The 23,296-nt window shown below is 41.0% G+C and overlaps 1 protein-coding gene across 1 annotated transcript; it reads left to right on the forward strand.

The window, feature by feature from the left end:
• The first annotated feature begins 211 nt into the window (after window positions 1–211).
• IFNGR1 (interferon gamma receptor 1) lies at window positions 212–20,854 on the forward strand. The gene is made up of 7 exons (XM_070952279.1): window positions 212–367; window positions 6,947–7,061; window positions 7,237–7,403; window positions 9,623–9,765; window positions 15,980–16,151; window positions 19,479–19,591; window positions 20,137–20,854. Exons 1-7 carry the CDS (start codon window positions 280–282, stop codon window positions 20,563–20,565), a joined length of 1,227 nt encoding a protein of 408 aa, XP_070808380.1. The 5' UTR covers window positions 212–279; the 3' UTR covers window positions 20,566–20,854.
• The last annotated feature ends 2,442 nt before the right edge of the window (window positions 20,855–23,296 follow it).

The raw sequence follows: 23,296 nt of genomic DNA on the forward strand, positions 1-23,296 counted from the left end.
CCCTTTTATTCCCCCGACCAATAAATTACAAGTCAAATTCCACCCTCCCGCTCCTCCCTTTTCCCGTAGCCGGTTCCAATTAGCGGGCATTCTCTGGCAAAAAGTCCAGCAATTGCCCCACCCCTTCTTGGAAGGCGCCAGCTAGGTGGAGCTCGTCTAAGGCTGGGGAAACAGCTCCAGGCCGCGGTTCTGATTGCGGAAGCGCGGGAGGCTGCCTCCCCCTGCTCTTCGAGCCGTAGACCGAAAGAGGGGCGCGCCCCGAGCCAGACGTGCAGGAAAATGAGGATCGTGTGGCCCTGCCTCGTCCTGCCGCTTTTAGGCTGGAGCCATTGCAGCGGGTTTAACACCCGGGAACCGCAGACGGAAGGTAAGGCGGAGATCAAGAGTTACACCAGGAGGTGAAAGCGGGCAGGGTGGGGAAGAAAGATCCCCCCGCCAGAAGAAGCCTATATTGAGATCTGGTTGGTCCGGTCCGTGTCTGGGTTCTAGCTTGGAACCCATTCGGGTTTCTTTCCGGTCATTCGCTCTTTTTCTGTCTACTTCCACCTCCCCACGCCGTCCTTCGTGGGAAAATACAGCCTTACCAAGAGTCCTTGGGGGGGAGGAGGGGAATCTAATCTCTATTTGAGATTCTGGATCTAATCGACGCGTTCAAAATAACAACATCGACAAAAAGAGGCTGCACCCACTGTTTAGAAACCCCCCTTTTCTTTGGTTTTCGAGGAGCGAGGTCTTGTTCTCCAGTTCTTAAAAAAAACTGTTATTTCGGTTTTCCCTTGGGAGTTTACTTTAGCTTTTGTTTATTTTCCTTGGCTTCTTCCTGCAGTAAGGGACCAGCATTGAGGGATGATTTCCTCCCAGTTTTCCTCTTGGTGTTTTTTAACTCCTACTAAAACATGATCAAACTCATGGGTTAATTCCATTTTCTTTTTGGCTCCTGTTTATTATTTATTTACGAATGTGAATCAAAAAGCCAAAACTGAGAGGCTTACAAAAACTCAGAGTACAGTCAAGTATATATAGAATATTAATAAATCATTTTAAAAACCATAACTATGACATCATGAGTAATATCCACATACATCCTCCAGACTTCAAACACTAGTATAAATAATCCAGGTTTTCCTAACACACATAGTGGCTGTTAACACATATAGGAGACAGTGAATAAACCATAGTGGGGCATTGTTTTATTCATGCCAGGTTGAATTATCTGAACATATCCTGGTGTTAGGTTGGCATCACCCTTGTCTTGCCATTTCTCAGATCTGTACTAGAGTGAAGATGAATCATAGTTCACCAAAACCTCACTTACATATTTGTCATGGTTGATCTTAATTCGGTTTTTAAAAAAGATAAAGAGACTTTTGTTGTGGTTCATACTTAAATGGAAGGCTACAGAATATCCCAAGGCTGTAGATTACACAGGAAAATTTTTTAAAAAATCTTGGAAGAAAACAAGAGCAAATCATAGTGTTAGTGCATACAACTACAGTAAAAGTCACCATGAGTTGTGCTCAGGTTTACGATATCTTTTTACTAGGTTCAACTTTGAGCAGGAATAAAAGTTGATTGATCAGGAGTAGACAGAGTGATCCTGGTATGTTCACCATCTTGGCATCCACCTATATTCTGCCCAGCTGGTGGTACTGCTACTGTTATAAGGTGCTTTTATTTGATGTTGTTAAGTAACTGTGAAGTTAGCCAGATATTAAAATGATCCTATATAAAATTATTTTTACAGAAAGAAAAATGATGCTTATCGTATCAAAGTGGAACTATAGTGGAAAGTACTTTCAGTAATTGTCATGTGGTTTTTTTTTGTTGTTGTTTGGCAATGGCAACTGGTGGGAAGGCTGCTAGAGCACTCGTGAGAAGCCTTAACATGCAAAATAGAATTGTCACTAAAGAGGGACTTATCAGTAAAATAGAGCCATTTTTCCAGCTTGATGGCTGGGGTCTTTGGGAGTTCAAAACCAGTTCAAGAAAAAGCATTAGGCTGGGGAAGGCTGCAAGAAACGCTCTTTTAGGTTTTAGATACTTTTTTTCACCCAATAAGATGCATAGGAACTTTTAGATTTTTTTTCAACTTTTTTTTATAAAGTTTTTCATTATTTTTTAAAAAACAAACATTTAAAACATCAATCAGTCCTCCCCTGTGACATCTCGGTGTTGAATTCTTCAGTTCATTTTATTCTTCTTGTTCCAACAGTTTCTTCTGTCTTAGTCGTCTTCAAAACCACTGTACAAATTCATTAGTATAATCATATTCCTACTATCAGGTTATTTATAGATATTTATAAAATTAATCATTTATATCTCTTTTGCAACCAAGAATAAAAATAATTCCAAATTTTAAAGTATTCTGATTCTTCCCTATTTTTAATCAATAAAGTTAATCGATTCATTTCAGCGCAATCTAAGATCTTTCTTATTACTTCATCTTCCGAAGGTATTTTCTCTAATTTCAAATTTTGAGCATAGACAATTCTTGCAGCTGTTATTACATCTATAATCCAATAAATATATTCCTTTTTAATTTTGTCAGGTAGGATACCCAAGAGAAACAACTCTGGTTTGAATTCAGTACGTATTTGTATCATTTCTTCCAGCCAGATTTTAATTTTATTCCAATATTTTTTTGCTTCAGAGCATGTCCACCACATATGATAATAAGATCCTGGTAGTTGGTGACATTTCCAACATTTCGCTGATTTATCTTTGAACATTTTTGCTAACTTCTCCAGTGGCATATGCTTTCAACATATAACTTGTTGAAAACTTTTAACTGTTCATTTGTTTTTTAAAAAAAAATATTTGAAAGATACTGCTTTTATAAGATATTCCTGAGTGAAGCATTTTGCCAATTTATTTATTTGTATCCCACTTTTAGTATGTAGTATTTAGTGTTTTATTTCAAGGTTCATCACCTTGAAATAATTCAAGGTGACAAACCTATTTAACACACCTTCCTCCCTCCTCTTTTCCCCAGAACAACAATCCTGCCAGGTGGGTTGGTCTGAGAGAGTCTGGCTCACACTCACCCAGATGGCTTTCATGGTTAAGGTGGGATATAGCCATTTCTCCTTCATCATACTATAGCAGTGTTAGTGGGTTTTTTCCTTCAAATAAGGAAGTAAAGAACAGTTAAAATTATTTCTCTGTGCAGGGTGGCTGTTTATTATTTGCCAGCAAGCAGCTTCTTGTTGCTATAAATAAGGCGTTTCTGAAGTTAAGTAAGTTTTCAGTAATTCCTGCTTTCCTTTCAATGAGCTTGTCATGCTGAGTGTAGCCACAGGAATGAGAATCATGCTTAAGAGCCTGGCTTGTTCTAAGACATTAATTACAAAAGTCCCAGCATAAATTTTGTCAGTGATCTTGTAAACACAGAAAGTTGGAAACAGCCTCCCTGTTTGATGACACTCTGTAAATGGAGGCAAGATGACTTTGTGTTAATACTGAGGTGGATTTGTCTGCAACTGTGTGCATTTCAGAAGACATTTCACTGTCTACAGTACAACTGAGTGCATTTCAGTAGTATAGTTGTCTTCATAGAAAGAAATGGTTTAAGGGAATTCCATTTACAGATATCTGGATTGTATTGCTGTCTCTGTTGTATTTTATACAGACAAACTCTGGACAATTTGTCATCCCTGAATGACATACAGGTAATCCTTGATGTACGACTTCATTTGAACCCAAAATTTCTGTTGCTAAGCAAGACAGTTGTTAAGTGGATTTTGCCCCATTTTATGGCTTTTCTTGCCACAGTTGTTAAGCGAATCACTGCAGAGGTTAAGTTAGTAACACAGTTGTTTAAGTGAATCTGGTTTCTCCATTGATTTTGTTTGTCAGAAGGTTGTAAAAGGTTGACCGTGACCATGGGACACTGCAACATCATAAATATATGCCAATTGTTAAGCATCCAAATTTGGACCATGGGGATGCTGCAATGGTCATAAGTGGAAAAAAGTCATAAGTCACTTTTTTCTATGCCATTGTAAGTTTGAACAATCACTAAATGAATGTTTGTATGTCGAGCATTACCTGTGATTCAGTTAGAGCAAATTGGAGGAAGAATTTAAAAAGGGAGGGCTAGTGGTAAGTGACTGTGATAGGTCACAACTAACTAGCACAGGTCATCTGGGCCCTGAATATAATGGTGGTCACCCAAAGGAGGTAAGCTTATTCTATACAAGCGGGCTCTCTAATGATGTTAATAATGCATGGTCTTATTGCCTAGAGCAGACATGTTCAGCAAACAGTGTGCAGCTCTCCTCTCTTTGCTTCTCCTGCTTCAAAGCAAAATAGTTAGGTGTTTGTTGGTATCTTTCAATATCTCAGCAGCACAGCAGCCAAACAAAACCCCAGGTTGAACTTTTGAAGAAGTTGAAGATAGTTGCAAAAATGTAGAGTAGTAACTGCTGGCCTCAGCAATTTCAAGGAGTGCAGTCCTCACCATGGTGAGCATAATTACTGAAACCTGCCTTCAGAACAATCATAGTTTTTTTAAGTGGCATTTTTTCCCCCAAATGGCATTTCATTTTGTCTCTATCAGGTGATTTTCTGCATCTAGGAGGCCTACCTACGTTCAATGTGCAATTGAAGACCCAGACTGTAAGAGCGAAATACATCTTGTTCATTGCAGATTTTGCAGGCTAGGATACAAAATTTGTATGGCTTCTTCATAAAAATTAGTTAATATTGTCTGGGCCAAGACAATGAGTTTAATCTCTTTCTTGCCACACGTTTTTTTCCAATTTGTTTTCCAAATAATATTTCTACCCAGGCTAAATGGTAGTAGAAGAGACGGACTTGGAAGCACTCAGCTATCAGATTGGAATTCTAATGAAACACTTTCTACACATACATATTCTTATCTATTTTAGCAGTTCTGTGGTACTCATTATAATATCCAGGTATTAATTAACAGGGCATGTAGGCTGTTCTGCTGAAAATGAGATCACTCCCCAACTTCCAGTAACACGTACCATGATGAATAATTCAGACATGTTGATGCTATTTTGAAGAATGGGGAGCAGAAGGTTGCAACATCGAAGTGAATTAAATGCTAAAATGATCGTATTAATCAAGAACATCTTTTCTTAAACATAGAGCTTTGGCATTGTTAGACATATTTCTGTTAAATACTGGTGGGATCAGAATACCAGTCCCTTTTTTAATGTCAGTTCTGGAAATCTCTTAAAAAGGGAGTCTTGATATTTTATGAAATATAATATTTGCTATGCACAAATCTCGCCTTGCTCTAATTATTTTTCTCTTCCCCCCTCCCCCTTTTTTCCTTTGTCTCAAGAATGAGGAAACTGCAAGCTGTTATTGAATGACAGCTCTTAGCAACACTGGTTAGCACTGCTAACAGTGAGGAACACTAATGTAGTTCAGCAGTACCTGGAGGACTGCAGGTTCTCCTCTCCTGAAAACAACAAGCAGAAAGAAGACTTCTTGTTTACAACCATGAAAAATAAACTATTGGATAGCACATCCCCAAACACTGTTCTGCAAAGTTAGGATATTTTAGATGTATTTTATCTTATGCATGCCTAAAATAGAATACAAGGTAGCATTTTCAAAATACATTTCAGTGGGAGAAGCTCAATCTGGACAGTTTTCTCCTAGATCCATTTGTGAAGATGTTTGCTAACTGAAAAGCTGTGTGTGTGTGTTGAACAAAAAAGCATGGAGAGTGGCAACTTCATTGCACAACATGAGTAAAAACATAACTTGTGGATTCCAAAACAAGAGGAAGTTTCTCTTTAGTATCAAACAGAAATTTGGAGAGTTCCTTTCTTAGTTCCCACCCAGTAAGCGCGGTGGCCACTTGAGACGGCCGTGTTCCCTTCATGCTGCAGAATTCTGTTAATCAGAGAACTGACTTTGGAATTCAGAATCATGTATCTTCCAATTAGATGGGAAGCTGCAGTAATAAGTACTTCTGCACATACAACTAACCTTTTGCAACTTATTTATTTATTTATTCGTAACGGTGTTTTCGTATCACCCCACTTTGAAACAGGTGAAGTAAATGGACTGTATTTCTATTTAAGTAAGTAAATGGATACTAAGCCATATAGAGCGTTAACATTGGAAATCAATTCCTTGAATTGACTATGGAAGATTAATAGTCAATAGTGCAGGAAGTTCAGGGTAGGGGTATTAGGTGAACCGACTCCTCTCATTAATAGCCAAAGCATGCATTTTGAACCAACTGCAGCTGCCAAGTCATCTTCAAAGGCAATTTTAGAGCACATTGCAGTAGTCTTAACTTTGGGGCAAAAAGCGTGTGAGTCAGTTTTGCAAGGGCATCCCAGTTCCTCAAAATGTGTTCCTTCAAAGGGAATAAAACCCTCATCCGGAGTCAGCCTGGAGATCAGGATGATGCCTGTTCAATCTGCTCATGTTTGAACCCATACAATCCCTCACAAGCCTCAAGCTACTGCGTCAAAACCACTACAGTATGTTTGATGTGATCTGGCCTGAAACGGTGACATATAGTTGAGCATTATTAGCAATACTGACGGTGCTTCACCAAAGTAATAAATAACCTCTTGCGGTTATCTATGAGAGAGCTTTGTCACTGAAAGAACCATGAGCTTGACATTTCTTTCCCAACATGCTCATATTGACTGATGCCGTTATGCTGTGGAAAGAGCAGAATTATTGTATTGTAGTGGTCCCAAACTCCACAGCCAGGGTCTGCAGTATCAAACACTGCTGAGATATCCAGGGCCCAGCAGAGGTCATGAATCAAGGTCCTACATGTTTCTGTCCTATATTTGGGCCTAATTCCTGCCTGAAAGGAGTTTAGACCATCTGTTTCTTCTAGGATGAATCTCAAAATCTTGCCCAGTAAAAGAAGATAGATACTGATAGCATCTTTATAACCGTTTTAACACTTCACTAAAATCTGTATTATTATTTTTTTTAGTTCCTCCTCCAAACAATGTTACTGTAATATCATATAATGACAATATCTCTGTATATTGGGATTATGAAAGTCCATCCTTAAAACCTCTGTTTACGGTGCAGATCACGTGCTATAGGTAAGACTATTTTGATTTAGAACTTTGCATTTAGTTTTATAATGCTTTCCTCAGTTTTTGTCACTGATTTTGTTGTCCAGTAAATCAGCAGAACCAACAGTCACAGATTTTCTTGTTACTTTTTAAAAATAGTTTGACTATAAACTGACTTTTTTTTTTCTCCCATTTTCGGTAGCACTGGTGATGTTAAGGAAGTTAATACTTGCATAAACATAACACAATACTATTGTGATCTTACCAACAAGATTGATAACTGTGAAACTTTCTGGGTAGGAGTGAAAGCTCTTTCTGGAAAACACCAATCTAAGTATATTGAACAAAAATTTGATGTTCTCAGGGATGGTAAGTGAACATTCATATATAAGGCTTAGATAAAAAGGATTTACCACTTTTTAGAAGTTAAATATTAAAGTGTTTTTGTTGTCTCTATACTTTATAAAAACCAGCAACTGGTTTTTCACACCAAATGTGAAGATCTCATTAACATTACAAATTTTTAAAAGCCTTTGTCAACATGGTATCTTCCAGTCATGTTGGTAGGATAGCAAAGCTCATTACCAGATTGCCAATCAAGATGATGCCAGAATGATGAAACATGGGTCTTGACACCACAGCACAATCTCTGTCCTTATGTGAGAGATAAATCGTGATGCACAGTTCATCACATGTCTCCTCCCAGTAGATACCTATGTTCTGAGGGTTCTAGATAGGAGAAGTTCCAGCCGTAACTGGCAGGAGCATCTGGGGCCAAGAGATTGCTAGCACTGACATGTAATTTCAGTCCATCTTCTCTGTTCTCTTCAACATGATCATTATGGTTCATCATATAGTCAGCCAGATGTTTAGATTGCATTTGGCATTTTTGTCCACCTATCAAATCCTTCCCTGGGATAGACAGATATTGTTTAGAACATATAATTATAGGGTTGGAAGGAACTTCAGAAATGTTTAAGTCTAATCCCTTGCTCAAGGCAGGAGACCTTATATCATCTCCGTCAAATGGTTGTCTAGTCTTTTTCTGAAAACCTCCAGTGATGGAGTACCACAACTCCAGGAGACAAGCTAGGAGAAAATTTTGTGACAGTGAGAACAATCAATCAGTGGAATACATTGATTAATTGTTCTCACTGTCAGAAAATTTCTCCTAGATTGGATCTCTCTTTTACAAGCTTTTCCCATTACTTCTTGTCCCTCCCTTTAGTGCTTTGGAGAATAAATCAGTTCCCTCTTCTCTATGATAGCCTGACCTGTACTGGAAGACTGTTATCATGTTTCCTGTAAATCCTCTTTCATAGGCTAGACAGCCATAGTAATAGGCACCTTGGGTGCAATACCAAGGCAACTGGAGTATCACTTGAATACCATCAGTATTGACAAAATCACCATAAATCAGTTGCAAAAGGCAGCTTTACTTGAAAAAGTTTATATCCTGTGACAATACTTTAACACCATCAAACTTCCTTTTGCAATTGATTTATGAGCTTCCTTTTGTAATTGATTTATGGTTATTTTATCAATACTGATAGTATTCAAATGGTACTCTAGTTGCTTTGGTATTGCACCCAAATTACTATTTATTACTTATTTATTTATTTATTACTTAATTATTACTATTACTTTCTTTTGTCAAAGTTGTTCTTTCACGTATCTTTATGTTTTGTGATAGCTTGCTCTGAAGCAGTCAAAATCAAGTCTTTTTTTAATGTTCAGGTTGTAAGCCATTGCCAAATTCTTCCCCCACCCTTTATTATGCCCTATATTGCTCACCTGCAGCATCTGGATGTAACTTAAAAAAGAAAACATCACTTCCTAAAGGGAGCACCCAAAGCTATCTTCAGACAGCCTCAGGTGGATTGTGAATTACAGGTGATAGCATCCTTAATCTAGGGCAAGACGTTTCTGTGGATTTGACCTTAGGAGTTAAGAAGAAATTCTATTCAGGCCAAAACTAATATATTTCCTACATCTTCTGCAGTTGTGGGAACAGAGTCACTTTCCTCTTTCAGTAAGAAATAGTGGCTATGTAGCTCCTTTAAGGCGCAATAGAAAAGAATATTTGTAGCTCAGAATTGACCTGTGGGGTTCTTGGTGCTGTCTTGATACCACCTAGTTTGGTAATGAAATGTTTGCAAGAAAACAACCAAACTCAAAGGGCACCAATGACCCCACAGTCCTTCAAGTCGGGCTAGTTCTCTTCTCCTGAGAAAGAGGTGCACATTGGCTCCTCCTTGCTTTGTTACTTTTACTTTACTCCAAGATGGGGTACAGACAGCATCACCATGGGATTAACTGGAATGATCAGAAGCATGTTATCCCAAAAACGTTCTTGCACTCTCCAAGTTTTCATAAGGCAGACGAGATTTTGAGTTTGGACGTATTCATCAAGTTTGTAAAAGTGGTCTCTTGATTGCATTTCCTACCTATTGTTCCCAGAAAGTGACTTACATCATTGCATTCTATTTCTTGTATAAATAAGCATTTTATTAGAATGTTGTGTTGTGTTGTGTTGTGTTGTGTTGTCAAAAATTCGATACTAATAGAAAAGTTTGCAACTCTTTCAGGCCAAATAGGACCTCCGAAGTTCAATCTTTCCATTGATAATCAGAACATAGTAGTCAACATTGAACCACCCTTATTTCCATATGACCTGATTGAGGAATTCACCTACAAATTGTTCATTTGGAAAACTGGAAACCCCAAAGAGGTATATTTTATGTCTCTAGTTTTTCTTCATAATATTTGTGCCTTAGATGCTGTATTCAAAAAAGTTGTTAAACCTTGTGAACTTAGTGGTGGCTGCTCCTGCTATCTCTGACATTGGTGGTAGCAGAGTAGAGAATGGCAGATGAGGCAGTATGTCACCAATTGTCAGCCTCAGCTTTGCCTGCTTCAGCTGCCATAAGAAACGGGGGGAGGGACCAATGAAGGGGGGGAAGATTGCAGGAGGTGTCTTTCCAATGCAGGAGGTGTCTTTCCAAGAAACGAAACTGAATCTCCAAAGGGGCCGGCTGACCAACTGCCCTACATTCCTGATGAATGACGTTGCCAGACGTGATTCCACCTGACCTGTGGGAGACCTTTGGATTGGATGATGATCAATGAACACGGGGGCGGGGGGGGAGAAGCTTACTAGATGCTATTTCGCGCGTTTTGCTCACTTCCAGCTTTACCTGGGTTGCGATCATTTCATATTCAGTAAAAGTACTAATCTCTTTAAAATACTGAGCTTGGGTCATTCTTTCCTGGATATTGAAGGAAGCACACCTGACATTAAGCTGGAAGTCACATCCAGTCATCCCGGACAAAACCCGCGGGGACTGTAAATCCAAATTATGTCAGATCGAGAGAGTGACGGAGAACAGATGGGGGCAGCGAGTTCAACTGCAGCCGCCCTCCAAGCGGAGAAAGAGAATGTGGAATGGTTGGAAAAACTCCGATTAGAGCCTGAAGAAGCCAGATGGTCGAAAGGAGTGGGGAGGCTACCGAACTGGGGGGAGAACCCCCGGGGAGTGACTACTTCCAGACCCCGTAAGAAAGAGGCAGTGTGGATGCAGGAGCAAAAGGAACGTCTCATGATGGAACAAGCCTTGCAACTTATCCGTGATGTGGAAGAAAGCAGAAAAAACCGGGAGTCTTTTAGGATTCCTGTGGAGAAGGGGGGAGAAGGCCCCAGGGGGGAGCCAGAAGAGACAGCCTGTGGGGGAGAAGAAGATTTTGAGGAAGAAACATCCCAGGCTTTGGCAGCTCAAGGGAGAGATGCAGCCAGCCAGAGAACCCCAGCCTTGCAGGACCCCCCTCGCAGACGTAAAAAGCCAAAAATCCCCCCCCACCTGGGAAGTATGATGGAAATCCGAAAACCTTGGGATTTTTCCTGACCCAAGTGTGGAACCACATGCAGGATTGGGGGGAGGACTACGTATCAGATGCTGCCAGAGTGAGAAGTGTCACGAACGCCTTAGAGGGAGTAGCCGCTGAGTGGATGGTGGTTCTCCACAATAACAACTCCCTCTTGCTGAGAAATTACAACCAGTTCATGGGGGCCCTTAGGAGGCGTTTTGAAAACCACTTAGCTGAACGAAAGGCGAGACTCAGGATGAAGAGCATCCAGCAGGGCCGGAGACCGGTGGCAGAGTATATCCAAGAGTTTCGTGAACTGGCACCCTATATGACAGGCTGGTCAGAAATGGCTCTTTTGGAGAGTTTCAAAGATGGGTTGAATGAAGAGATATATCGAGACTGTAGAAGTATGGGGGTCCCCGAAGATTTGCAGAGATGGTACATAGTAGCTGAGGATGTGGAGATCGAACTGAGACGGAGCCAACTCCGAGGAGGGCGTATGGGGGACCAGTCATCTTCCTTCCACCGTAAGGGGGCACCAAAGATGGCTGGTGGGAAGGCCAAATTCAAACCCAAGTCAAAGCCCTTCACCTGTTTCAAATGTGGGAAGGAAGGACACCAGGCTGCCGAATGCTTCTCCAAGCCACTGCCAAAAGCTGCCGGGGCTGGGCCGAAGAAAGGCGACAAAATACCCGCCAAGACCCGCGGCACTGCCCTAAAAGAAGAAGTCGTTAAGTTCGCTCCCCGACATCAGGGTGAGTTGGGAACTCCGACCCACGATGACGACAGCGAGACGGACTCCGACACCGACGATCGGGTGAATCACATGGAAGAACCCTTGCTCATCCCCATAGAAGTAAGGGTGCCATCCACAGGGGTCCATGCGCAAATGTTAGCCATATTGGACTCGGGGTGTACTAGGTGCATAATTAGCCCCAAGGTGGTGGAGGAAATGGGTGTAAGACTAAAAACCTTAAAAAGACCCATTGCATTCTGTCAATTAGACGGGTCGATTGCAGGAGGGGGCCCAGCTAGTTTTATGACCGAACCCCTTGAATTGCAGTTGGGGAATCATGTAGAGAATCTCAGATTTATTGTGGCCCCTGGCATGGAGAGACCCCTCATTCTAGGACTACACTGGCTTCGAAAATGGAACCCACGGGTGAATTGGAAGACGGGGGTCCTGCGCATCCGCACGGCAGAACCGAATCCGGAGAAGGAAGGCCCCCCCTTGAGGGACGACATAAAACCAGAAAGGGCGGCAGTAGCCATTGACTATATTGAGAGAGAAGAGAAGATTCCAAAGGAATATTGGGATCTCAAGGAAGTCTTTAGCGAAAAGGCATCGGATGCTCTGCCTCCCCACAGGGCTACCGACTGCACCATTGAAATACTCCCTGGGGTGAAGGTTCCCAAACCAAAAATTTACCCCATGACACCTCGAGAATTGGGGGAATTGCGAAATTTTATTGACAAGAACCTAGAACGGGGATTCATCAAACGAGCCAAACCCAAGGTGGCAGCGCCAGTAATGTTCCACGAAAAGAAAGATGGATCCTTTCGTTTGGTGGTCGATTATAGAAATATCAATGCTATTTGCGTAGAAAATGTCTACCCCCTCCCACTTATGAAAGACATGTTAGCCCATTTAGGGAAGGGAAAAATTTTCACCAAACTTGATTTAAGAGAGGCATACTACCGAGTGAGAATAAAAGAGGGGGATGAATGGAAAACAGCATTTAATTGCCCACTGGGATGCTTCCAGTTCAGAGTGCTCCCTTTTGGACTACAGGGAGCCCCTGCTGTATTCATGCAGTTGATCAACGAAGTATTGCATGAGCACCTGTATAAGGGGGTGTTGGTTTACTTGGATGACATTCTGATCTGTTCTGACAACATGGCCGACCATGTAAAATTGGTGCGGACGGTCTTGAAGAAACTCAGAGCTGCTGAACTCTATGCAAAACTTTCTAAATGTGAATTCCACCAAGACAAAATCGACTATCTTGGATATCGTATATCGCATGAGGGAATAGAGATGGACCCTGAAAAGGTTCGGGCAGTGTTGGAATGGGCCGCACCACGCACCCGTAAACAGTTACAGAGCTTCTTGGGGTTTGCTAACTTATAGACAATTTATCCCCTCGTTTGCTAAAATTGCACTACCAATTACAGACTTGCTAAAAACAAAAGGGGAAGTAAAGCTCAAACCCTCGAAACCACTGGAATGGACTATGGACTGTCAAAAAAAACAGTGAAACGGCTGTTTGCGGCTGAACCAGTGCTCAAACACCCAGACATGGAACAACCTTTTGTACTACAAGCTGATGCCAGTGACGTAGCTGTAGGAGCAATACTCTTGCAAAAGAATGAAAAGGGGGGTATTACAACCCTGTGCCTACACGTCCCGTAAACTATCAGAAACGGAAAGGAGATGGGCCATATGGGAGAAGGAGGCTTTTGCAGTTAGATGGGCGCTGTTAACATGGAGACAATTTTTAGAAGGAGTGAAGCACCCTTTCGAAGTTTGGACTGATCACAAGAATTTAGAGGCGTTAAAAACACCACGCAAACTGTCACCAAAACAGGCTCGTTGGGCCCAACATTTCAATCGTTTCAATTTCACCCTACGTTACATTCCTGGTGGAAAGAACTTCATGGCGGACGCACTTTCTAGATTGCCTCAGTACAACAGCATAAAGAAGGAGGTGGTTCAACCGATGATCCCCTCGACACAATTGGCAACACCTGCTACTACCAGAGCGCAGGCAAAAACCGAGCCAGAACTCTCGGGGGATTTACTCCAAAAATTGCGAGAAGCGCTAGAAACTGACGAGTGGTTTAAGAACCACTTGAATGAATGCACACTTTGTGACGGACTAGCTTGGATTGGATCGAAATTGTATGTTCCGACCACATTAAGAATAACCGTATTGAAATATGCCCATGATGCCAAGGCCGCAGGACACTTTGCATTTGTTAAGACTCTACATCTTGTTAAGAGGCAATTTTGGTGGCCTGCACTCAAAAAGGACATAGAGGCATATGTGGCTAGCTGTCCAGTATGTGCCTCGGCTAAAAGACCTCCAGGAAAACCCCCTGGATTACTTCAAGGTGTGGCTAGACCGAATGCCCCATGGAAAGAAATATCTATGGATTTTATTGTGGACCTACCAGAGAGTGAAGGCTGCACTGTCATTTGGGTAGTAACAGATTTGTTTTCCAAACAAGTACATTTCATCCCTTGCTCAAAGATCCCTTCAGCAAAAACCTTTGCAAAACTATTTATTCGGCAGATTTACCGACTACATGGAGCTCCAAAAAGAATAATTTCTGACAGGGGTGTGCAGTTTACTTCCAGTTTCTGGAAGGAGTTTTTGAAGTTGATAGGCTCCGCCCAGGGACTGAGTTCCAGTCACCACCCTCAAACAAATGGGGCCTGTGAAAGAACCAATGGGGTTCTAGAACAATACCTGAGGTGTTACGTAAATTACCAGCAAGACAATTGGGTAGACTTGTTGCCATTTGCAGAAGTGGCATATAATAATTCCATACACAGTAGCACCGGTTTCACTCCTTTTAAGGTCGCATCGGGCCAAGATTTCGTACCCATTCCCGAGCTACCACAAGATGATCCCCAGAATCCCTCCTTGATGGATTGGATTGAACAATTAAAGAGCACATGGGCAGTAACTCGGAAGGCATTAGATGAGGCACACCGGGCCCATAAGGCGCAAGCCGATAAGAAAAGGTACCCAGCTCACATCTATAAAGTGGGCGATAAAGTCTACTTGTCTACTAAATACTTACAGACTACCCAGAAGTCAAAAAAGCTGGGCCCTAAATATGTGGGACCATTTCGTGTGATTAGACTGATTAATCCAGTAACAGTTGAGTTGGACTTACCAAAAACGTTGAGACGTATACAACCTGTATTTCATGTTAGTTTATTAAAACCTGAACACCTCCAGTTCCCATTCTCATAGAGGGGGAGCAACGTTTTGAAGTTAAGGAAATCTTAGACTCTAGGAAACACCATGGTAAAGTCCAATATCTGATAGCCTGGAAACATTTCCCTTTGTCTCAGGCTGAATGGGTAAATAAACGGGATGTCCGAGCTCCCAAGAAAGTACAGCAATTCTATACCAAATACCCAGATAAACCATAATTCTTGTATATATTCTGTTTCTCTCTCTCCTTTCCTTCCTCTTATCTAGGAATAATGTATCTTCTGCAAGAGGGGCCGAATGTCAGCCTCAGCTTTGCCTGCTTTAGCTGCCATAAGAAACGGGGAGAGGGACCAGTTAAGGGGGGGAAGGGGGGGAAGATTGCAGGAGGTGTCTTTCCAATGCAGGAGGTGTCTTTCCAAGAAACGAAACTGAATCTCCAAAGGGGCCGGCTGACCAACTGCCCTACATTCCTGATGAATGACGTTGCCAGACGTGATTCCACCTGACTTGTGGGAGACCTTTGGATTGGATGATGATCAATGAACACAGGGTGGGGGGGGGGAGAAGCTTACTAGATACTATTTCGCGCGTTTTGCTCACTTCTAGCTTTACCTGGGTTGCGATCATTTCATATTCAGTAAAAGTACTAATCTGTTTAAAATACTGAGCTTGGGTCATTCTTTCCTGGATATTGAAGGAAGCACACCTGACATCAATAATCTCTTCTTTGGCAGAATGCCTCCTGCCAGTGTCCATTTATCAGCCCTTCAAGGTAGACCACACTAGGAAACCAAAATCATGCAGTTCAATATTATTTTTATGATAAAGATATAGTATCAGAATCTTGCAAGACTGAATGTGACCCTTATGAAATTCAAAACTCACAGGTTTGGAAACAAAAACTCTGAACTAGTTCTGCAAACGATGCCCTCTTTAAAGGTTGTTTGGTAGTTTTCTGGAAGTAAATCTTTTGAGGTGGCAATGGTGCAGAGTATTCTAGACTAAAACGAGATTCAAAAGGTTTGAAGAAAGAATTGGTTTCTTTGCAGATAGGGCTTGTACATTTCTGTTTATTATGTTTACGTTTCTTAAAGGAAGTTCTAACTGCAATATATTTCACTTTTTTTATAGCGACAAGAGTTTATCGCAGACGACTGCTATCTTGAGACATGCAATGTATCTCTGTCTGTTTCTTTGGATACCTCTTACTGTATTTCCACTCAAATCTTTTCACCGTCACTAACAAAGGTTGGTGAAGAATCAGAAGAAAAATGCATCTCACCAACTCCCAAGTCCCACCTAGGTAAAGATTTTCAAACTTCAGTAAATAGATAATTGTACAAAATTTCTGTCCTGAAGCTCAGCACATTTCTATTAGCATCTCCTTTTTATATGTCTGTGGGGAAAGGTTTTCTCTGAGTGTATTGCAAAGTATTATTTATTGAAAAATCCAGAGGGGCAGAAGAGAACAAAAAAGCAGAAGTTGAATTTTCCTTTCCTTTCCTTTCCTTTCTTTTCTTTTCTTTTCTTTTCTTTTCTTTTCTTTTCTTTTCTTTTCTTTTCTTTTCTTTTCTTTTCCTTTCCTTTCCTTTCCTTTCCTTTCCTTTCCTTTCCTTTCCTTTCCTTTCCTTTCCTTTCCTTCCCTTCCCTTCCCTTCCCTTCCCTTCCCTTCCCTTCCCTTCCCTTCCCTTCCCTTCCCCTCCCCTCCCCTCCCCTCCCCTCCCCTCCCCTCCCCTCCTGTCTCCTTGCCTTCCCTCTCCTCTGATTTCTTCTTTTTTGCTTATAAATTCCAACTGGTAATGAGAGAAAAGAACCATTATTGTGAGGTCATAGATTTAATATATGTCATTTTAAAATGTTGAAATTTGCATATAGTGTGTGGCTAGGTTGAACCTCTTTGTGTACTTTGAATTATGCATCATTGTGATCAGTGGAGCTTCTTCCCTACCAAATTTTATAAAGGATTGTGCTTTTAAAAGTATGTGCTAGAGAATCCAAATGTATAGTTTGGAACAGTGAGAAGTTAGGTGGCATTTCCAACTGGATTGTAGCATATTTTTTTCTTCCCCATTTTTTGTTCATCAAAAGCCATTAAAAAAGAGAGGAAGGCTATTCAAATTTTAACTCTTGACAAACAATGCAAATTCTGCACCTTTCCAAATTGTTAGTTTTCTCAGTTGGTGTTAAAGTGATATCTTTTTACGAAAGAATGAATATGTTATATGATTTGTCATACTGACTGTTGAAGTTGCAATTAATAAATGCCATTTTAGTGGTCCCAAATGTAGGCAATTCTGTTCATTCATAAATCTGGGAAATATGATTCTTTTTTTAAAATAAATATGTCTATAATTTTTCTAAGCCTATTGGACCAAGAGTTTCAGAGAATTTTAGGCTGAAAAAAATTATGCATGGAAAGTGCATTCTAGCTTAAAAACAACTGCATCACAGTCTTACTGAAAACTCTTGAAGGATACATTAACATGTTGAAATACTATGGATTTATTGGTATAATCATAGCAGGAATATTTACCAAAGTGCATCTGTAGTTGATGCTGCAATTACAGGTAGTCCTCGAGTTACAAATATAATGGAGCCTGCCCATGTGATTTTAACCTGAGGATTCATGGGAGTGAATCTCGTACCTTGAACAAGATCACTCCCTCTTTTGCCCACACATTCGATAAGCGAATGCAAGGCTTGTTAAGTGCACATGAGGTATTTCAGGGTGGGGAAGGCCATGCGGGACCTAGTGATGGAACAGGCCATTTGCCTAAGACCAGCCAAGGCTTACCCGATCCACTGAAATACCTCATGCTCCCCACATTTGCTTTCCCCCCTCCCACCCAACCTGTCGCACCAGGTCACTTACCTTGTGAAGATCTAGCAAGCAGTCTTCTCTCCAGCCTCTCAGCCACGTGCACCCCCTCTGCAGCTCAGTTTGAGCCACCGGAGCCCTTGTCTAGCATGTTGCAGGCCAAAATGGAGCTGCAGATGAGCGGATCTGCTCCTCTGATTCTCCAAACCTCCAGAGGCCACACCTAGCACATTGTAGGCCAAAATGGAGCTTCAGAGGTGGTGGATCCACCTCTCTGACACTCCGCTCGGGCCTCTGGAGGCCTCGCCCAGCACATCGCAAGTCAAAATGGAACTTCGGAGGGGGGGGATCCGCCCCTCCGAAGCTCCATTTCAGCCTGCAACCTGCTGGGGAAGGCCTCTGGAGGCCTGAACAGAGTGTCCGTCCCTTCAAAGCTCCATTTCGGCCTGCAACCTGCTAGGCAAGGACTCTGGAGGCCCAAACAGAGCATCGAGGGGCAGATCTGCCCCTCTGAAGCTCCATTATGGCCGGCAATGTGCGGGACAAATGTTGCAGAGCCTCTCCGGTTGTTCGTAAGGGCGAATTATTGCCATGGTGCTGCAAGATTTGTAGTTTCAGGACTTGTTCATAAATGCTAGGAGGTTTTTATCCCATAACTTCAAATGTTCGCTAATGGGATGTTCGTAACACAGGTATTACCTGTACCATGTTTCCCCAAAAATAAGACCTAACTGGAAAATAAGCCATAGCATGATTTTTCTGGATGCTTGTAACATAAATCCTACCCCCAAAATAAATCCCAGTTAAGACTGTCAGCCAGACAGATACATTTTAGTACCGTATTTCCCTGAAAATAAGAGCTAACTGGAAAATAAATCCTAATGCGTCTTTTGGGGCAAAAATTAATATAAGACCTGGTCTTATTTTCAGGGAAATAATGGCATTTACAAAGTTTCTAATGTTGCATTAAGCAATGTAGAGATTCAGAAACAACTAATATTTGCCAACTAATTAAAATCAGTAAACGAGAGAAGAGATAGTCTCTCATATTAAGGTCAAGATATGTTGGGAGTCTTGAATGTGTTTTATAGCAATTCTATTCTGAGCTTTTTTTAAGTAGCATTTTTAAGCAAAATATTTATACTTGTATACATTTGTGCACAGTTTAACATCCAAGCACTAATGCAAGGGTTAAGGCCAAGTGAAATATTTCTACCCTGTTTCCCCCAAAATAAGAGATCCCCTGATAATAAGCCCAATCGGGCTTTTGAGCGCATGGCAATAAGGCCAAGCACTTACTTCAGGGTTCAAAAAATTTATGACAGGGTCTTATTTTCGGGAAAACACAGTACTGATACTATTTCGTCTTTGCTTTCCATGAAGCTTTTTCTCTCATGATTTCTGTGTTGGAAACTATATCTGTATACTTGTACTATTGGCCAAAGTTGGAGCTCCCCTAGTTGTATAAAATATTATCGTGGAAGTGTTTCAAACTGTTGGTGTTCTCTAACCATAATTTAAGATGGGGAGAAAGGTAAGCTACCATTGCTATGATGTCAAGCTAGATAGCTACCTCAGTATAAAATGATTTTATAATTGGACCCATTTAAATACACTGGACTTTTTTGGACAGTGGACATTTGTGATTTTAGGGAGTTGCATGAGTTCATTATGCTTTATGAAAGAAGAACCAGTTAACTGCTGAATATCTTTTGTCTCTTTGAGGTATATAGAAAATGTATATCATATGGTGGTAGTATGTATTCAGCATTAATTTTATACAATAACATGTGTCTTTTTTTAATTTTGTAGACTTTACACTATTGATAAGTCTTGGAAGTGTTGCCCTGGTTATTTTCGTAATCATTCTTACTGTAGTCCTTATAAAATTTCAGGAAAGAAAAATTACGCTTCCGAAATCTCTGGTAAGATATCCCAATATTTTATTCCTTCTGAGTTACTAGCATTATGTTTATTGCAAGGTTACTTTAACATAATCTTGCAACCTTTTTTTCCCATAGTCGTTAAGTGAGACCATGAGTTGCAAGCTCTTGCTAGCTTCTCTGTTGACTTTGCTTATCAAAAGCCATTTGGGAAGGTCACAAATGGCAATCACATGAATGCAGGACACTGCAACTGTTGTAAGTGCGAACTATTGCCAAGCACTTGGATTGCAATCATGTGACTGCAGATTCGTAAGTAGGAGAACTGATCACAAGTCAGCACTGTTGTAACTTTAAAAGATAGCCAAAGGAAGAGTCCTAAACCAAGGACCAATTGTACAGAGGGAGAGGGAATTTGTTCAATCTCAACTAGAAAAAACATAGATCAGGATCTCTGTGTCCTAGTTTCACCTGCTAGATTTGAGATGGTGTAGCCCTCTGCTATAATTTCTATTTCATCCCTTTTTGCAGTTCTAAAAAAATGGAATGGATGACTGACTTGATGTTGTTGTTACATTTTTTTAAAGGTGGCTGTGGTAAGAAACCAAGTAAATAATACTGAATGTAAGTCAGAATGCAAATATGACATTATTACATCAACATCCTACAAGCCAATGGAACCGTGTGAAGAAAAACCAGCAGAGAAATTAGAAGTCGCTGAGAAGGCAAAAATCACTGATCCCAATTATAGCAAAGACCTAGATATCGATGGTTCCCAAGGAATGCAGAAAGGAGAAAGGAGCACCCAAGAAGATATGGCTGTAGAAATCTCTGAAAATGAACAGATTCATGAAGACGGTATCACAGATTACTCTAAATCAATCACTGGCCAAGACATCTGTCTGGATCTTCAAAATCTGGATCTTCCCAGAGCAGATGCCCTAAACCCAAAACCCAGTGTCCTAAGGTGCTCACTAAAACCATCTGGGTATGACAAACCCCACTGGGTTGACTGAAATTCTAGAGATGATCCTCCAAAAATTGGGAAAGCCATTTTTACTATGAAAGAGCATTACTGGAAACTTCATCAGAAGCATCCATAACCATGCTTGTGAGCACTTTAATCCTTGCAGTAGAGTGGGTATTCATATAGCTTGATGGTATCAAACCTGAGATGAGAACTTACAGATGCCAAAGGACTGAATTGAAGCTACACTTCTATAGATACTTGATAAAAAATAAGTCTTATTGTAGTCGCTCCATTTTTAATAGATTCTCATAAGATTCTAATAGAATGATTTCATGATATGCCAAGATGCTGCATTGACATCATTTTGTTAAGAAGCTGGTATTTTCTAAATATGTTAGAATATAAATCCTATAATTCTTTGCCTTGATTATTGTGTGCTGGTGAGCTAGAATGGCTGGAGAGCACTATTCTGCCCTTTGTTCTCAGAGCAATTACTTTTATCCTGCCAAAAGTATGATAATGTTTAAAGATAGGGGGGTTAACTGACAAGAGGCTTCTGTCCATACTGGTCAGTGGAAGAGACTGTGGGAATATTACAAGTGTAGTTTTCTATATGTAGTAGGGGCAGTTTGTGAAGTTGCCTTTTTTCTGATGGAAGAAAAATCCCAAAAGGCCAACTTTTAAAGAAATGCTAGAAAAATATAAGTTTCAGCTAAGATGGGTGTCAAACTCAAAGTCCACAGGTGGATCCGGCCTGCAGGGTGCTTAGATCTGGCACGCAGGGCCACCATGGAAACAGCAAAGGACCAGCCCGTGGTGCATCTGCCAGCGAAAACTGAGCTCGGGAGACAGCGTGCAGCCCTCCTGAGCTCCGTTTTCAGCTGCAATAGCCTCCTGCAGCTCTCTGCCAGCGAAAACGGAGCTCTGGAAGGTCGCACGTGGCAGAGTGCTGCAGGAGGATCCCCCCCCCCATCCCCACCTGGGCCACCACATCATGTGCCTCTGACACGAGTGACGTCAAGCTAGCCATGCCCATTCTGGCCCCCTGAGGTCAAACAACTCTGATGCAGCCCTCAGTGAAATAGAGTTTGACACCCCTGAGCTAAGACATTTCCACAGAGAACTTGGAAAGGCCATAGTAAGTAGATGGAGCTTTATTGTAGTCAAGGACTTTCACTTTATGTAAAATAGCTTACTGATTTCTGCATGTATTAGATTTGTATCCTACTATATATATATATTATATATATATATAATTAACTGTATGAACAAATGTTATCTTTGCAGTTATTGTAAATACTTGCACTATTTCTGTCAAATAATTGGGCCACGGGAAATACTTGGGCCACATGTTTAGTGCCTACATTTACAGTATCTATTTTGCCACGGGATTATTAATCTTCACTCTGCGTTGGAAAGTGTTGCACAAGTAGTTTATCCCTGTGACAAATGCAATGGCCTGCCAGTATTGAGGATCCTGTTTGACATTTAGTCCATAAATTCAAGGAGATATAATCACCTTCCCAAACCTGATACCTCCAAAAAGTGCAATTCCTAGAATCCTCAGGGAATATAAAAATCAAGGATTTATATTCTCGATAGAATTGAAAGTTCTAGATTAGTGAAACCAGACTAATTCATTGTGCTTTACAAATAAGGGTTCTTAACTATAACTAGTTAGGTAACACTAAAATTTATTTGAGAGATAGTGAACTGTAGTGGTTAAGAAGTTGGATTACAACCATAGAGACCCAGGTTCAAGTCTTCCCACAGCCACAGAGGTTCACTAGGTGAGTGGGCCAGTCATTCTCTGTTAGTCCACTGTTGCCCACAGAGTTACTGGCAGGGGGAATGGAGGAGTAACTGGTATCTACAAGTTAGATTGGTTTTGTGAGGAAAGGCAAGATATAAATCAGTAATACTTAGATCTAAACCCCAATAGATGTTAAACATTGAGATGACTATCATTTTATTATAGGATAGCTTTCCTAGACAATATATATCTTGCAGCAACTATATCAAGATAAAGACTGCAAGAGGAAAAAAAACCCAACTCACTTAACAACTGCCCGGTTTAGCAATCATTCATAAGTTACAATGGTGCTGGAAAAATAACTTTATAGCCAGTCCTCCCACTTAACGACCATTGCAGCATCCCTGTGGTCACAAGTTCAAGATTCTTCACAACCAGCAGGTGTTTATGACTGTCGCAGTGCCTGCAGTTATGTGATTATCATTTGCACACTTCACACACAACTTCCAACAAGCAAAATCAATGGGAGATGCTGGCAGTAAAATCATAAGTGGCAATCCACATAGTGTCTTGTTTAACAACCACAGGTGTTTCACTTAATGAGGTCGCAAGGGCCAAAAGATATAAGAGCCATGGTGGTGCAGTGGTTAGAATGCAGCATTGCAGGCTACTACTGCTGGCTGCCTGCAATTTGGCAGTTCAAGTCTCATCAGGCTCATGGTTGACTCAGTCTTCCATCCTTCCGAGATGGGTAAAATGAGGACCCAGATTGTTGGGGGCAATATATATATGACTGTAAACCACTTAGAGTTGTAAAGCACCATGAGGCAGTATATAAGTTTAAGTTATTGCTATTGCTATCTCACTTAATGGCCACATCACTTTGCAACCGAGTTGTCAGTTCCAGTCATTAAGCAAGCACTACCTGTAAAGTTACTCTAATCTTACCTTTTTTTGTTAGCAAAAAGCAAACTGAAAATCATTAATTAGCGGATAAGAGGAATTTTATAGAATTACTTATAAG

Source organism: Pituophis catenifer, unplaced genomic scaffold, assembly GCF_029215685.1.
Source record: "Pituophis catenifer annectens isolate HBS135680 unplaced genomic scaffold, rPitCat1.0.hap2 SCAF_1, whole genome shotgun sequence".
NCBI lineage: Eukaryota > Metazoa > Chordata > Lepidosauria > Squamata > Colubridae > Pituophis > Pituophis catenifer.